General features: G+C 38.1%; 1 protein-coding gene across 3 annotated transcripts in view; it reads left to right on the top strand.

Annotated features, from left to right (window-relative positions):
* Positions 1-12,901, top strand: part of Ubxn8 (UBX domain protein 8) — a 136,666-nt gene extending 123,765 nt beyond the window's left edge. For 2 of the 3 annotated variants that reach the window (XM_071610243.1, XM_071610241.1), the window contains exons 4-8: positions 2,388-2,510; positions 5,517-5,660; positions 7,058-7,099; positions 11,279-11,353; positions 12,734-12,901. In XM_071610243.1, coding sequence (XP_071466344.1) covers positions 2,388-2,510; positions 5,517-5,660; positions 7,058-7,099; positions 11,279-11,353; positions 12,734-12,901 — 552 coding nt within the window. The remainder of the gene's footprint in view (positions 1-2,387; positions 2,511-5,516; positions 5,661-7,057; positions 7,100-11,278; positions 11,354-12,733) is intronic. The other variant, XM_071610242.1, reaches the window with a different exon arrangement.
* The last annotated feature ends 4,846 nt before the right edge of the window (positions 12,902-17,747 follow it).

Below are 17,747 nucleotides of genomic sequence, written 5' to 3'. Positions count from 1 at the left end.
CCCATCCCCTATTGTGAGCTAGCATCTGCATATCAGAGAGAACATTTGGCCTTGGGTGTTTTGAGACTGGCTTATTTCACTTGGCACATATTCTACCACAGAGCTTCACCCCAGTCCCTTGTCTTTTTTTTATATCTATGTTTTAGTTGTAGGTGGACACAATATCTTTATCTCATTTTTTAATTTAGTGCTGAGAGTCGAACCCAGTGCCTCACGTGTGCTAGGCGAGCTCTCTACCACTGAGCCACAACCCCAGCCCCCTCCCCCTTGTCTTTTTTAAATGTTCAGAAATGCTCCTGAGTGTGCATCAGTGTCTCGTTGTGGTTTTAATTTACAGTTAACCTAATGACTAGTGACGCTGAGCATCTTTTCATGTCCTCTTGTTATGGGGCAGACCGTTCAGAGAACATACCAAGTCCATTTTGTTTGAATTGGAGTCTTTATTTAGCCGGGCGGCCCACATCCGCAAGCAGAGGCACAGAGCTGAATTGAGCAGTTAGCGAAACAGTGCAGTGGGTACATTGGGATTTCCCCGGGGACTTTCCAGGTTGGCATAGCAGCAAGCAAGCAGAAGGGAAGTGGGTCAAAATGACCCTAATTGAGTACAAGTTAGAGAATGGTTACTAACATCTAAACGATCAATCGCTGACAGAGTACACTGCTCAAGAAAAATGGGAACCAAAGAGAACAATTTTACATTGCATAAGAATTACCATTTTGGGCTGGGGATGTGGATCAAGCGGTAGCGCACTCGCCTGGCATGCGTGCGGCCCGGGTTCGATCCTCAGCACCACATACAAACAAAGATGTTGTGTACGCCGAAAACTAAAAAATAAATATTAAAAAAAAAAATAGAGCTGGGGATATGGCTCAGTTGGTAGAGTGCTTGTCTTGCATGCACAAGGCCCTGAGTTCAATCCCCAGCATCAAAAAAAAAAAAAAAAAAAGCTTATTGGAATTTTTGTGTATATAGGCAGAGCTTGACAGAATATCCCTTGTCAGGCTTCACTGTAGGATGCTTGAAGAGGAATTTAGCTTCCTCAGCATCTCTTGTTACCTCCTTTGCAATTTACCTTCTCCAGAGAAGCCTTTTCCACTCTCCTGCCTAAGGGGTTAATGCCTGAGGGTCCACAGTTTTGAGTCCTGTGAGGAAGTGAATCTCACCTTTCAGCATTTACGTTTTAGTTTATTCTTAGTTGTATTTTTCACTTATGCTGTCCACTAAGGGCTGGGATCAGTGATTACTCTCTCTGGTTTATTTTCACAAAGAGTAAACCTTCCATCCCTGGCTGGCTGTAGTATGGAAGTGGGTCTGGGGATATAGTAGGACTTTATCTCCCCCCCTCTTTTTCCCCTATTGCCTCAGGTGCAGCAAGTTATAATAGTCATAATCTTCAGTTCATTACAAATTCATCATCATTTCATGCATGGCTTCCCTATCCCTCCCTGTTTTTAGCTGTGCACCTCACCCTGGATCTCTGCCAAGGGACCTGGCATCTCTTATTCCTGAGCTATTCCAGGGTCTGTGGAGAACACTGGCTTGCTTTCTTATTGTTGTCCTCCTGCATAAGCTTTTCAGGTGTAGCTTTCTGACTCTTAAGTCAGTTACCTCTCCTCTACCTATCTTCATAATAATAGTGGTTTGGGGGTTATGGTGTTTATTTGTTTTATCAGTGATGGAATTTGGATATCTCTTTATTATTTCCATGGTGGTATTGGGGTGATTTCCAAAAGTTTTCAGTTTTGTTTTCTTTAGCCTTTTTTTTTTTTTTTTTTTTTGTGGTGTGGTATTGGGCATCAAACCCAGGGCCTTGAGTATGCTAGGCAAGTGCCCTACCACTGAGCTACATCCCCAGTCCTCTTTAGGATTTTGGTTTTGCTGTGATACCCAGGCTGGTCTCAAACTGGTAGGGTCATTGGATCCAAATAGCTGGGACTAAAGGCACCACCATGCTTAGCTTCCAGTTCTTTCCATCCTTAAAATATTTTGTTTTAACACTCTTCTGAATGAGTTCATGCCTTGTAGATCTGACAACATGAGAAGGCTTTGTGTCTTGAACAAACTGCTCAGACTTAGATCCTAGAAATTAGGGAATAATGCTCTGTGTTCTTTAGTACCCCTAGCTCCATGTATTTTTTTTTTTAAAAATTGGCATTGAAAACACAAAGACTATATAAGTTCAATGTCACTTAAGTATAAAACATTTGTTTTTGCTTGCATTACATACAAATTGGAATTTTTAGAAAATGATGCTAAAATGGAGGTAAAATTGAATTAGTGTGAAAATTCAGTTTCCCCCTGGCTTTTATTTACAACTTTGTAGACAATATAAGCTTTTAGGAACTTTTATGAATAGTAACAACACCTACTTTGTTTTCTCAAACAGGCCAGCAGATACATAGAGAATGTTTTAAAACCTCACCAGGAAATGAGATTGAAAAAACTGGAAGAGCACTTTTATCAAATGACGGGTGAAACCTGGAAGTTAAGCGGCGGTCACAAACTTGGGGTTAGAAAATATTAGAAGTCAATTTTATATTAGAAGTCAATTATTAATTATGTTTTATTTTATGTATTTTTTATTAATTGAAAATGTTAGGCTATTAGTACTATTTGTTTTTTCAAAGTTTTCATTAATAATGATTATATATAGGTTTGTGGGTTGGTTTTTTTTTTGTGGGGGGGGGCATTGCTGAGGATGGAAGCCAGAGTTTCATGCATACCAGGCAGGTACTACATCCCCAGCCCTGTGTATCGCTTGTGTTTTTGTGTTATTGTGTAAAGAAGAGTTTATTTAGTTCATAATTCTGGAGGTTTAAGAACCACATCTGGCGAGGCTTTCTTGCTGGAAGAACCCCAATGTGATGCAGAGTATCACATGGCAAGAGATAGAACCTATTATTTTTGGTTCCAGGGATTGAACCCAGGGATGCTTTACCACTGAACACATTCCCATTCTTTTTATTTATTCAATTTTGAAATAGAGTCTTGTTAAGTTGCTGAGGCTGGCCTCAAACTTGCAATCCATCTGCTTCAGTTTACCAAGTTCCTGGGATTACAGGCGTGTGCATCACTAGGACTTGCTTTTTTATTTTGTTTTGGTACTAGGGATTGAATGGGGGGGGGCACTTTACCACTAAGCTATATCCCTAGCCCTTTTTTATTTTTTGAGACGGGGTCTCACTAAGTTGTTTAGAATTTTGCTAAGTTGTTGAGGCTGGTCTTGAATTTGAAATCCTCCTGCCTCAACCTCCTGAGTTGCTAGGATTATAGGTGTCGTCACTAAGGTGGCTCTAATTATATGAGTGTTTATTCATCATAATTGTGTATCAAGTGGTTAAGTGGTTTTGGTACCTAAAGAACGTAATCTTGGCAAAACTATTACAAGCTAGTCTTTGAGAAAAATATTGAATAAATTACTATTTTGAGGAAAGTCTCATCTTTTCTCAAGTAAGATCTCTAAAGTGTTAAGTTTACATTATATTCATTATGTTTGGCTCAGTTTTAAAAGTCTAATTATCCTTTGGTTATTTTTTCCTTTGTCATTAAGGAGAGATTTTGTTATTTGCTAATCCAAGTTTATAATTTTAAGTTTTCTTACAGGGAAAAAAGAATATTCATAAAGAAATTGTAGAGTATCTGACCACAGATCATATATGTAAGGCCCATAATGTTTACCTCAGAGTCAACTGGGATGTTTTTATTCATTTCATAATGACAAATATGTCATAACATAAGCAAGGGTAGATTAATGTGAAAAATGGGCAACATAAAATGCAACTGTTTTATGTAGCGATTTCACTTGAGTTTCTCTTTTCTTCAGTTTTGTGGTTGATAGACATTGATAGGTTGATTTTGTATATACACATACAGACACACAAACACACTCACACATACGTATATTTATTTTTGAGATGGGGCCTGGCTATATTGCCTAGGCTGGTCTGGAACTCCTGTGCTCAAGCACTCCTCCTGCCTCGGCTTCCCAAGTAGCTGGGACTACTGGAGTATACTATCAGCTATCTGATAGGTTGATTTTAGCCTGATCTGTCTCTCAGAAATGGTCACAAGATGAATTAGACATTCTGCCCCTTGTTTTTAGATTCTGTCTTCATTGGTACCACTGGTGTATATTTTAAACTGATTAGTGGAGACATCAGAAAGCCCTGGGCAGGTTAAACTGTTGGTGTGGTTATGAGTAAGGCCCTGAGGACTATCAAAGAACATGACAATCACAATGTGAGAGGGTCAAAATCTGTCAACTTTTTTTTTTTAATTAGTTATATATGACAGTACAATGATCTTGATGTATCATACATTAAAATCTGTCAGCTTTTAACTTTGTAGCTTGCAGTGAGGCAGCCTGGGCTTGGCCATTTACTTGGCATTAAGATCCCTTGATTCTCATTCCCCATGCTCCTTCCACCAAGTTTTCTCTTTTTGTTTGCTTTGTTTTGGTCCTGGAGATTGATCTCAGGAGTGCTTTACCCAGCCCTTTTTATTTTTTCTTTTGAGACAGGGTCTCATTAAGTTGCCCAGACTGGCCTTGAACTTGCCAGTTGCTGGGATTATAGGGGTGCATCACCACACCCAGCTAACTTTCTTAGGAAGAAGGAAAGGGGATGAAACCCTACCAAATGATGAACATTTTAGACTGATAAAGAGAACTTTTTATCTTAGGTTAGTAGCTGTAGAAGGAAGGAATTATTGAACTAATAAGCATGTATTTGAGAACTCTACATTTATTTTGTTAAAGGAACATTTTAATAGATAATATTGAAGAATAGTTTTCTGGAATAAAATTCTTTGCCTCTTAGAGTGATTAATTAAAATGGAAAGTCAAAGTTTGAGTTTCAAGACTAGAATATGTTTATATATAACCAGATACCAAGGCCACATTTTGGGTATAGAAGTCTTGCATGGTCACTTACAAAGACATGTTTTATAGGGGCTGGGGTTGTGGCTCAGGGGTAGAGGGTTCACCTCGAATGTGTGAGACCCTGGGTTTGATCCTCAGTGCCACATAAAAATAAATAAATAAATAAACAAACAAACAAACAAATACATAAAGGTATCGTGCCCATCTATGATTAAAAACTATTTTTTTTAAAGGCATGTTTTTTATACATGTTCTATTTGCACAGTCTTTGAAGGCAACTCCCTTGTACTGCCGCTTTCTTTTGCTGAAAAGGTGGAAAGGATATCATTCAGAATTTTTTCTTTTTTCCTATCCTACTGAGAAACTTAGGGATTAGTCAGAGAGGGAAAGGGTCCCCATCAGCTTTTTGTCTATCAGAGGGAATCTCAGAACTTTGATGGATAAGGGTTGTTTCTGGAAGATGTTAAGCCCCGTATTTTCTTGTTCAAGGACATATTGCTTTCATTTTCTGAGTGTAATAGTATCTTAATATTTTTCTACTGAAATGCCATCAGAGTAAAAAAAAATCATTGTGATTAGAATAGAATAAAATCAATACAAAGTCTCTTTAGAAATTGTATGTTGTTTTTTGAGCAGGGTGATGAAGAATTAGTGCTTGAAAACACAAGTCAGACATCTTTTGAAACAACCAACAGACAAGCTGCAAAGAGGCGGAACTTGCCTAAGCTTCTAACCGAAGCCGAAGATTCGACATCTGCTGAACAGCCCTCCCAGAAACAGGTTTTTCGATTAACACCACTTACTGAATTGTATCAGTGCATAGAAGGAATACGGTTCTCTGGTGAGGTGGTATATTGGGGAAAGGTGAAGACTGTCTTAACCCAAATGGTGTCTTACCACCTCCTTATAAAGTCAGTCAGCTTCATTATAAATCACTTATCCGGGGGCTGGGGTTGTGGCTCAGTGGTAAAGTGCTTGCCTAGCACATGCGAGGCCCTGGGTTCGATCCTCAGTACCACAAAAAAATAAATAAATAAAGGTATTGTGTCCAACTAAAAAAATAAATATTAAAAAAAATCACTTATCCTATTTAATATTAAGGTTCTGAACCAAACTTAGAAGAAAGCTGTAGGATAAATGATAACAGGTTTAGAAAATACTTTTGTTCTCTTTGAGGAAGAAATTTGATTATGTAGAAAAGTAAAGTATAGCGTTTACACTGGGCACAGTGTTGGATGCCTGTCAGCTCCTTGGGAGGCTGAGATAGGAGGATCACAAGTTCCGGGCTACTCTGGGGAACTTGAACCCTGCCTCAAAGTTAAACAAAACAAAACAAAAAAATGGCTGGGGATACAGCTCAGTATGGGAGGGTCTGAGTTCAATACCTAGTACCGTTAAAAAAAAAAAAAAAAGGAAATAAGAAAGGGCTGATGATGTAGTTCAGTGGTAGAGCACTTGCTAGCATGTTTGAGAGCATGGGTTAGATCCCTAGTACTGCAAAAAAAAGAAAAAAAGAAAAAGAAAACTAAATATATACAGCTTTTAAGTGAATCATTCCTGTTAGGTAGCTTAAGACATATTATGCCATGTTTTGTGAGTGGCCAACACCTATTACAGGTTGAGTATGCTCTTTTCTGAAATGCTTAGGGGATGGTGTTTTCAGATTTTTTATCCTGGAGTATTTGCATATACATAATGAGATCCTATCTGGGATAAGTTGATACAGAGTGTATATGAAACACAAAATTCAATTTTGTGTTTCATATACACTCTATATCAACCTGTATTAACATGATAATATATAATTTTCCTGTCTGGCCCTTCTTGGGAATGGGTTAGCAATCAGTCACTGGGTCTAGTTTTATTAAGCTTAGATGTGTCATGTTGACAGGAACTTTTTTTTTTTTAGTACTGGGGATTGAACTCAGGGGCACTAAACCACTGAACCACATCCTCAGCCCTTTTCTGTATTTTATTTAGAGACAGGGTATCACTGAGTTGCTTAGGACCTCGCTGAGTTTCTGAGGTTGCCTTTGAACTCTGGATCCTCCTGCCTCAGCCTCCCAAGCTGCTGGGATTACAGGCATGTGTCACTGTGCCTGGCAAAAGGAAACTTTCTCATTGCAATTATTTTTTGCTTCTTGAAAATGTTTACATTTCTCTCCCTAATTCTTTAGGTTCCTGATTTACCTGAAGAACCTTCTGAAACAACTGAAGAAGTAAGCTTCTTGGAAAATTAAGTATATTTTCTGGTTCCTGTTTAATACTAAGTAAACATGTATGACTTATCTAAACCTGGGTTTGGGGAGAAGACAGCAGAAGTGTTCATGGGATTGCACTGTAAAGAGGTCTTGTTCTGAGTTTGGGGTAATTTCAAATTCGGCAGCTGAATCGTGGTCTTGAAGCCTGCTTTTTTTCCGAGTTGTTTTATGGAGACTAACCACTGCCTCAGCAAATAACCTGCTTACTAAAACAATCATGTTAGACAAATGGCTTCAAAGGTAGTTCTCCGTTAAGGAAGAGCGGATGAAGACTACAGCATGTTTTGTGTTTTAAGAATGGTTCACTGTTACGGGATCTGGGGTGCAATTGACCCCCGCTTCACTGAGTGGCTTCTTCCCACCTGCTTTGTTACAGTGTGCACTGCCTTGCTGCCATTGGCCAGCATAGTTATAAGCACTTGTTCTAATACAGGGAGTGCATGTATCTTTGTTTTATTTTGGTACTGGGGATTGAAACTAGGGGTGCTTTACTACTGAGCCACCTCCCCAGCCACCCTTTAAATTTTTTTTTTCTATTTTTATTTTGAGTCAGGATCCTGCTAAGTTGCTTAGGGTTTTGAATTGCTGAAGCTGACCTCAAACTTGCAATCCTCCTGCCTCAGCCTCCCGAGTTTCTGGAATTACAGGTGTATATCACTGCTCTTGGCCGAGCATGTGTTATTTGTACAATATGTTCAGAGAGAGAACTCTTCATAGCTTTCTATTTTTTTTAGTCTGGCAACAATTATATTCCTTGAAAATTATTAAGGACTTTTAATTCTGCCATTATGCCTGACAAATTCATGCTATAAATATGTTTGCCCTGATCTCTACTTCTCAAGCTTTGGGCTGGTATCCATGACAACCGTTTAAAAACATAATAGTAATTAAATATAGTTTTGGGTTTTATAGGAAAGGCCTTTTTTGAATTTATCATGTCTTTCAAGCATGTGACATTATTCTTGTTGGATTATAGATATTGGTTTTCAGTGAAATCTCTTATAATTGTCCTTTTTATAGATACAAGGACAATGCTTTTCTTCAGATTCTCATATTTGTGAGCCTTAAAAGGATTAAGAAGTATTAGAATATTTTTATTTTGTTAGAATCTTTTTTAGGGGAAGGGGGTACCAGGGATTGAACTCAGGAACACTCAACCACTGAGCCACATCCCTAGCCCTATTTTGTATTTTATTAGAGACAGGGTCTCACTGAATTGCTTAGAGCCTTGTTGTTGTGAGACTGGCTTTGAACTTGTGACCCTCCTGCCTCAGCCTCCTGAGCTGCTGGGATTATAGGCGGGTACCACCATGTCTGGCTTTTCTTTTTCTTTTTTCTCTCTCTCTTTTTTTTTTTTTTTTGCTATTCTGGGGATTGAATTCTGAGGCGCTCTACCAATGAGCCACATCCCAAATGCTTTTTACTTTTTGAAACAGAGTGTTGGGAAGTTGTCCAGACTGGCCTCAAACTTGGATCTTCCTGCCTCAGCCTTCCTGAGTGGCCACAATTACAGGCATGTACCACCGTGACCACCTTAGAATCATTGAACAGAGCATATATAGTCTGTGCAGTTGCTACCTAGCATTTTTAAGAATTCAGTGCAAAAATCTTTATTTCCTCACTAACCATTTGCAATCTTGATATCTTTAAATGTCCCTTCTCATCTTTTAGTAATTGTATTCTCATGAACCTATCTTTTTTGTTACGGTTTTTTTTTTTTTTTTTTTTGTGTGTGTGTGTGTTAGACCTAGATCTGACCCTATTTGAGATCAACTTGGTTGTTTCTGGTTTTACTGGTCCCTTCAAATTTTCTCTGCCTCTGTTTCTCTCTATGGTAGCATTCCCCCTGCTCCCTGCCACTAGAATAATGAAAATAGACTGTAAGCATTGTCATAAAAGTTAAAAACAAGAGAAATAAAGCAATCTGTTTTGGGGCTGTGCCTTTCTAACCTACCTTCCACCCTATCACCCTAAAAAAAACATTTTTAAAGTAAAAAGGCACATGTAGAGTGAGGAATGGGTTATACTACACTTACTAAAGATTTGAGGATGTTTGTTTTTGTAAATCATGCAGTCATATTGTTTCTGACTTTCTTAAAATGCTGTTTCCTATTTTGTCAACAGTTTTGATCTGGTATCATAATCATTACATGTCATTGCATACCATCATACACATTAAGCTTGCTCCTGTAATACATTGCTCCTGACCTACATACTTTTATGAGTATATATGTAAAAAATATTTTCACTTTTAAAAAAATTTTTTTTTAGTTTTCAATGGATCTTTTGTTCTTTTTATTTGTATGTGGTGCTGAGGATCGAACCCAGATCCTCACACATTCCAGGCAAATGCTCTACCACTGAGCCACAACTCTAGTCCCCTCAAAAATATTTTCACTTTTAAGAATACTGGAAATTATAAGTTTTAGGAAATTCTCTATTTCCTAATTAAAATTAGACTTACTAAATGACATTACTTATAGAATAATCTTTATAATTTTGTATTGTTAGGAAATGAGACTAACATTCATTTTAAAGAATATCAGAACTAGCTGGGTACAGTGGTGCACGCCTGTAATCCAGCAGCTCTGGAGGTTGAGGCAGGAGGATTTTGAGTTTAAAGCCAGCCTCAGCAATTTAGCGAGGCCCTAAGCAACTCAGTAAGACCCTGTCTCTAAATACAAAAGAAGGGCTGCGGATGTGGCTCAGTGGTTGAGTACTCCTGGGTTCATTCCCCAGTACCAAAAACCAAAAAATCAGAATTAGAGGAGGCTTTCTTTCTGTGTGTGTGTGTATTTGTTTTTTTCTGTATATGTTGTAGCTCACTTTATAATAATGAGCCACATGAGAAAATTCCTGTTATACTGGAAACCTGCTTGGATTTAGGAGCAGACTAATAGAAGAGTGAACTAATGACTAACATAGATTTCTGATAGGAGAGGGAGGGATCTGAAAAACAATGTAATTTTTATTTAATTAGTACACCCTGATTTGTTCAGTGCCTGTTACATATTTAGTATTATAGATATATCATTATAAAATACTAAGCTGGGTAGATTTTCAAAAAGGAGAAAATAATGGTGGTAGTTCACGATTCCCAATTGAAATATTTACCGCTACTGTTCCACTTTTAGATTAAAAATAACCATAAAATTTAAAATAATTTGAAAATAATTTTGTAAATCATCATGTTATATTACCACATTTTTATAGCAACTGTTTTATTGTATGCTATCTTATTTCATTTTAAGGAGTAGCAGGGAAACAATTTTAATTACTGCTGCTTTTCTTTTCAAGTACGAGGGATTAAACCCAGAGTCTCTTACGTGCTAGGCAGGCGCTCTGACTGCTGAGCAACGTCCCCAGCTCAGTGGATGCATTTTCTAGCATGGGTCTCCTGAGATGGGAAGGTGTGCTGCTCTAAAACCACATTTATACATAACATGATGCCCAGTAGCTCTCAGGACAGTTAATGATGCTGGTTACAAGAAAGGGTTTCCTGGCACTTTTGAGCAACTGGCAGGTACATAATGAACTTCAGTATAAGTTACTAATCATTGTCTTCTCTTTTTATGATGGACTTTAATATACTAGCAGTTTCCAAGCTCTTTTTAACTGCCTAAGTGCTTTATTAAAGGGATGATCATAGAGGGAATTCAGTAGATGAAGAAAAGCTGGAGCTGCTCAAACACTCTCACTTACTTGGGAGGATGGACAGATAGTGTGTGGCCTATAGTATCAGAGTATGCAGGCAACTTTTTGTTTCCTTCCAGGTAGTGTTTTCTTGTCTGTACATTGAGAAAGTGGCACTAGGTCTTCTTGTTTTGTTCGGTTACTTTTCAAACAAGCTACAATCTTAATAGTATTTGCCCAGAAAAAAGTACTTGGTCTCTGGTGTCCTCTTTGGAAGGCTTTCACTTCCTCATTAGTAGAAAGATGTTTATTTTTCAGTTTTAGAAGAATTATTTTCATGTTTAGGGGGAAATTTATCTGGACCTTGATGTTGCAAATTCCTGCAAATCTCCACGTGAATTTTTATAATAACGTGTTTCTTAGTAGTAATTTTGGAATCTTAAAGAGCTATGGATTTGATTTTTTAAAAATTGGAATTCTTATCTGAACATTTTTATTTCTCAGGTAGTTACTGTTGCTCTCCGATGTCTAGGTGGGAAAGTCCTAAGGAGAAGGTTTTTTAAGTCTTGGAGTTCACAGGTGAGGATATTTGCATTATGAGGAATATTTTTCTTGAATTTGGCAAATATCCAGGGAGTTATCACACTGTCATCTGATATTCCCATCAGATAAGGATAAAGAACATTTGTAGGTACTTGACATTGGCAGATTTTGGGATATGTAGACATGGTAGGCTTCTTTGAATTGTGATCTCTGCATTCAATTTTTTTTTTATATTTATTTTTTTGGTTGTAGTTGGACACAATACCTTAATTTTATTTATTTATTTTTATGTGGTGCTGAGGATCAAACCCAGGGCCTCATACATGCTACGTAAGCGCTCTACCCCTGAAACATACCCCAGCCCCTCAATTTTTTTTTTTGTTTAACATTTTTTTAGTTGTCGATGGCCCTTTATTTTTATTTACTTACTTATATGTGGTGCTGAGAATCAAACCCAGTGCCTCACACATGCTAGGTAAGTGCTCTACCACTAAGCTACAACCCCAGCCCTCTGTATTAAAATTTTTATTCCCTTTACTATAACTTTATTTTTATTTTGTTTTTTTGGAGGCCTTTTTGGCTGGGGATGAAACCCTGGGCTTCATGCTAGGCGTATGCTATACTAATAAGCTACATCCCTTTGGTTTTGTTTTAGTACTAAGAATTGAAACCAGGGGCACTCTACCACTGAGCCACATCCCAGCCCTATTTTGTATTTTATTTAGAAACAGGGTCTCACTGAGTTGCTTAGTGCCTCACCTTTGCTGAGGCTGGCTCCCTGTTTCAGCCTTCTGGCCTGTGGAATCACAGGCGTGCATCACCGCGCCCAGCTAGTCCTTTTTATTTTTGAGACAAGGACTCGCTAAGTTGCTGAGGCTGGCTTTGAACTTGTGATCCTTCTGCCTCAGCTTCCAGAGTTGGTAGGATCACAGGCATGTGCCACTGTGCCTAGCTAATATTTTATTCTTAACCTCTTTATTGAATCCTCTTTCCATTCTATATGTATGAATGAGGCTTTCCTAACTTAAGTATCTCAGTTGTTAAATGCCATTAGTCCCTATACCTCTTCTGGAACAAAAGGTATTAGAAGTTATTCACATCTCAAAATTCATGAAATAAATTTCCTTTAAACTCTAGAAAGGAAATATCTTTGAAAGTTCTTTTTTTTTTAAGATTTATTTTTGTTTTTAATACTTTTGTTTATTTATCTTTATGTGGTGCTGAGGATTGAACCCAGTGTCTCACACATGCGAGGGAAGCACTTCACCACTGAGCTACAACCCCAACCCTGAAAGTTCTATATCATTACTCCTAAGGACATAATTTCACAGCAACAGAACTATAAAATGTCATAGTGTTCTGGAGGACCATAAGTGTGTACAATATTCGATAATGTCTAAGCTTTTTATCTTCTAGGTCTTACTTGACTGGATGATGAAAATTGGGTACCATACATCCCTATATGGCCTTTCCACATCCTTTCCCAGAAGGCCATTAGAAGTGGAGCGAGATAGGTCACTGGCGGATATAGGAATAACCGTGGATACTGTACTTAATGTGGAAGAGAAAGAGCAGAGCAACTAGTAAAGAAATGAAAACTACCTGTTCTACTTAAAATCAGTTATGCCATGACCTTGACAGGACAATAAAGGATCCACATTAAAATCATGCCATACCTTGATTGAGCTCAAGGCAGTGAACACTAATGTTGTTATTCGTGGAAAAATAATTGACATAAAATTTAAAAAAGAATTGTTCTCTTTATATCATGATTTGTAGAATGTGCCATCTATAATGTACTGAATAAGGTAAAAAAATGTATATTATAAGGGACACAATAATTTATATTTTCCTACTTCATATCATTTCTCAGTATGTTAAAAACAGTTACGAAACATTGTGCTGTGAATGGATAATTATGAATGTAATGCATTCCACTATTGTCATGTATGTAAAGAAATTTTGAAAAAAATCAATTAAAAACTTAAAAAAAAAAAAAAAAAAACAGTCAGGAAGGGCAGGATGGGCAGGAAGATTGCAAATTCAAGACCAGCCTAGCAATTTAGTGAGGTGGTAAGCAACTTAGCGAGACCCTGTCTCTTAAGTAAAAAATAAAAAGGCTAGTAATGTGGCTTAGAGGTTAAGCACTCCTGGGGATTCAATCCCTGGTACCAAAAACCAAACCAAACCAAACAAAACAAAAAAAAAAAACACCCCAAAGTCATAGGTCTTTAGTTTCTTTCTCTTCAATCCATTTTACCACACAATTAATATTTCTTTCTTTCTTTTTTTTTTTTTTTTTTTTTGTGCTGGGGATTGAACCCAGAGCCTTGTGCATGTGAGGCAAGCAATCCACCAACTGAGTTATACCCCCAGCCACAATGAATATATTTCACAATCCAATCAAACCTTTCAAAACCTTATAAGTTGGAGTGTTTACTCTGTTGTATTTCTCAAAATTAAAAATGTCAAAACTTCAAAGTCCAATTTTTCCTTGTATTAAATTGTAACAACAGTGGCACACTCTAATGCCAGTGCCTTAGGAACTGAGGAGAATCACAACTGAGCTATACCCTGCCCCCAGGGCCTAGAATAATCCTCCCCTCCCCCCACACTGGAGATTGAACCCAGGGATGCTTTATTACTGTTACTTCTTCAGTCCCTTTTATTTCTTATTTTTGGTACTGGGGATTAAACCCAGGGGCACTTAACCACTGAGCTATGTCCCCAGCCTTTTTTTATTTTTTGTTTTGAGAAGGGTCTAAGTTGCTGAGGCTGGCCTCCAACTTGTAATTCTTCTGCCTCTACCATCACACCCAACTCTCAGTCCCTTTTGAGAACAGGGTCTTGCTAGGTTGCTGAGGCTGCCATTGAATTTGCTATCTATCCTGCCTTAGCCCTATCTTCCATGTCACTATTGTTACTGGCATGAACCACTGTGCCTGGCTTCATTGACCCAATTTTTTTTTTTTTTTTTGGTACTGGGGATTGAACTTGGGCACTCCACCACTGAGTTACATGCCCAGCCCTATTATGTATTTTATTTAGAGTCAAGGTCCCACCAAGTTGTCCTTGCTAAGTTGTTTGAACTCCAAATCCTCCTGCCTTAGCTTTTGGAACAGCTGGGATTATAGGCGTGCACCACCATGCCAGGCCATCACCCCAATCTCTAACACAAAAATCTTCAGGGCCATTTCTTGGCATGGTAATGCAGACATTCTTTTTCGGGGGAGGAGTAGTGATAAAGTGGGGTTGAACCCTGGCATATTCTATCACTGAGCTACACCCCAGACCATTTTATTTTTTAAAACAGGGTCTCATTGGGCTGCAGTTGTGGCTCAGGGGTAGAGTGCTTGTCTAGCACGTGCGGGGCCCTGGGTTCAATCCTCAACACCACATAAAAATAAATAAAGGTTATTGTATCTACAACTAAAAAATAAATATTAAAAAACAAAACAAAAAAAAAATAGGGTCTCACTAAGTTGTTCAACACTTAGGATCCTCCTGCATTCTGCAGTGTTGCTGGGATTATATGCCCAACTCAGACATTTTAACACAACATTTACAGTTGCGTGCAACACTAAAAGGCTAAAAATAGAGATACTTAATTGTTTCCTTGGTTACAAAAGGCAGTATTCCTTTTTTAAAAATTTTTAGTTGTAGATGGACACAATACTTCTATTCATTTTTATGTGGTACTGAGGATTGAACCCAGTGCCTCACACAGGCTAGGCAGGTGTTCTACCAATGAGTTACAGCACCAGCCCCAGCAGTATTTTTTTTTTTAATTGGTTGTTCAAAACATTACAAAGCTCATGATATATCATCTTTCATACATTTGACTCAATTGGGTTATGAACTCCCATTTTTACCCCAAATACAAACTGCAGAATCACATCGGTTACACACTCACATTTTTACATAATGGCATATTAGTGACTGTTGTATTCTGCTACCTTTCCTATCCCCTACTATCCCCCCTCCCCTCCCCTCCCATCTTCCCTCTCTACCCAGCAGTATTCTTAATACAGGGAGATGGAACTACTGATGACCCATAGCCATCTAGCAATGAGGTGGAAAAAAATCATTAATTTTTTGTAGGTGTGACAAGAGTATGGGGAAGGAGGAGGAGGAAAGGTAAGTGGGAAGAGAATCCTTATCTGTAAAGGTATATACTAGCTAGTGGTACATGCCTGTAATCCCAACAACACAGGAGGCTAAGGCAGGAGGATCAAAAGTTTGAGGCCAGGGCTGAGGTTGTGGCTCAGTGATAAGAACACTTGCCTAGCATGTGTGAGGTACTGAGTTCGATTCTCAGCACCACATATAGATAAATAAAATAAAGGTCTATCAACAAAAATATTATAAAAAAAAAAAAAGTTCAAGGCCAGCCTCAGCAACTTGGCGAGGCCCTAAGGAACAGACCCTGCCTCAAAATGGACAAAAATGGGGGTGGGAGGGAGGATATGTGGCTCAGTGGCTAAGCACCTCTGGGGTCAATCCCTGGTACTAAAAAAATAAATATATATTTTAGAATATGATAGAAACTATAGGTAAAAAATGGCTTCAAAATAATCTGGAGTGGGGTGAATAGGTAGGAGTATAGATAATATTAAAACTAAAGTATATGGGATCCTTTTATACTTTCTATAAAAATTTCCATGATTTGAATGTTAAAAGGTTTTAATAGGCTTTAAGATAAAAAAGGATCCCATAAATTTGTAAACTTGTTACGCGACCTATGAGAAACTGTGACTTACTAAAGCTTTGGTTTTTTTGAATGTCGAAAGGAAAATAACTCGAATCCTATTTTAACTTAGCCTGTTTTACTAAAGTTTTTAATAATATGCTTCAGTGAAGTAAAACAAAATGTAAAAGCTACATCTTAAGTACATTAAATATGCTTCTGAGTACTTCCAAAACAGTATACAAAGTGGTCAGGTGAGAGTGTATTGAGGTTAATAGTGAAAGCCCCTGGTAGTTGCTGAGACATTAACTATATGAACTCAAACTCAGCTTCTCTAGAGTTGAGGCCAGAGATTCTTAGAAAATTTTGTCCTTTCATCATACATCATGCTTTATTTTGTAAACTTGCTCCTTCATTGTAATGATGTGGGTAGTCCTCGTCTAAGCTTAATTCAATAGTCATGTTATTAACAAAGTCATTTTAGGTTCTGACAGTGACACTACGATATAGTTTGTTGTGGGGGAAAGGGAAAATAAAAACCATAATAATACCTTTTCTTGAAGGAAATTTTTTTTAAATGTGAAATTCTTTAAAAGGTAGGAACTAAATTTTTTCAGTTAATTGCTAGTTGAAACAGATCCTAAACACAATTTCTAATCATACAGCATTTTGGATTTGTGCTTAGGACATGGGAAGCTATGAAGAATATTGCTCCTACTCTAAAATCAGTGAACAGCTGGATGATATACAAAGTCATAACATTTTTGAGCTCTGAGCTGAGGCTGCAAAGCAATTGTGTAAACTGAATTCCAAAGAATTCAAGGAAAGACAGGACACAGGAACTGTGTTCCTTTTGGAAAAGAACAGGAGTAGCTACTATACAAGCTAAGATTTTAACTTTTAAAAACATGCTTGTTTATATGTTGCGATTAAGTTCTATGTTGCAGGTTGGTCTTGAATTTGTCCACTCAAGTGTTTCTCCCACCTCAGCCTCCTGAGTAGTTGGGATTACAGGCGCATACTATCACATCAAGATTTTAGAATTTTTAAAGGCAAGCTTGGACTACTAGATAAGGTTGAAAAGAACTAGCTATTTAATTTGCAGGCCTTGGTACAAAATGAAAATGTGGAAACCCTTGCTCAAATATGAAGAGTTTCAAGATGGCAACAGCAGACATTAAACTGAATTTGAAGCTAGTCCTGACTGTGGGCCTAACACACAAAGGGAAATCCCACTCAGAAGGCTTTGCTCCATCAGATCAGGTTTCACCAAAGCTCCAGATTCCCTAGACCCTTCTCAACCTGCTGGGGAAGGTACTACAAGCATTATGACCATCAGTGCACTGGCCGACTTGCTGTTTCTGGAGAAATAGAATCTAAGTCCATCTGCCTCTTTCAGTACTCAGGCAACGATTTATTACTGCCGAGAGAAGGGGAGATGCAAGGATTCTCTATCCTGGAAAGAGGGTTAATCACAAACATCAAACATATGTCTACCATTGCTGGAGATGGGATAGAAAACTCAAGTCTCATACCAACTACAGAGCCAAAGCAAAGCTTGGCTGCCACAGGTAAGAGAAGCAAGAATGCTGACAAAAACTTCCCTTCAGAAGTCAAAAGCACAAAGGTCCACCTAAGACTGACTGAATTTGGACAGCAGGGAATCTTATCTGCTCTTACATGCAGCCATGCAGTGTATGCTGCTGGGGCAACTGGGGAAGAAATGAGAGTGTGGAGACAGAC

This window comes from Marmota flaviventris, chromosome 3 (genome assembly GCF_047511675.1).
Source record: "Marmota flaviventris isolate mMarFla1 chromosome 3, mMarFla1.hap1, whole genome shotgun sequence".
NCBI classification, from domain to species: domain Eukaryota; kingdom Metazoa; phylum Chordata; class Mammalia; order Rodentia; family Sciuridae; genus Marmota; species Marmota flaviventris.
This window is presented reverse-complemented; position numbering and strand designations above follow the sequence as displayed.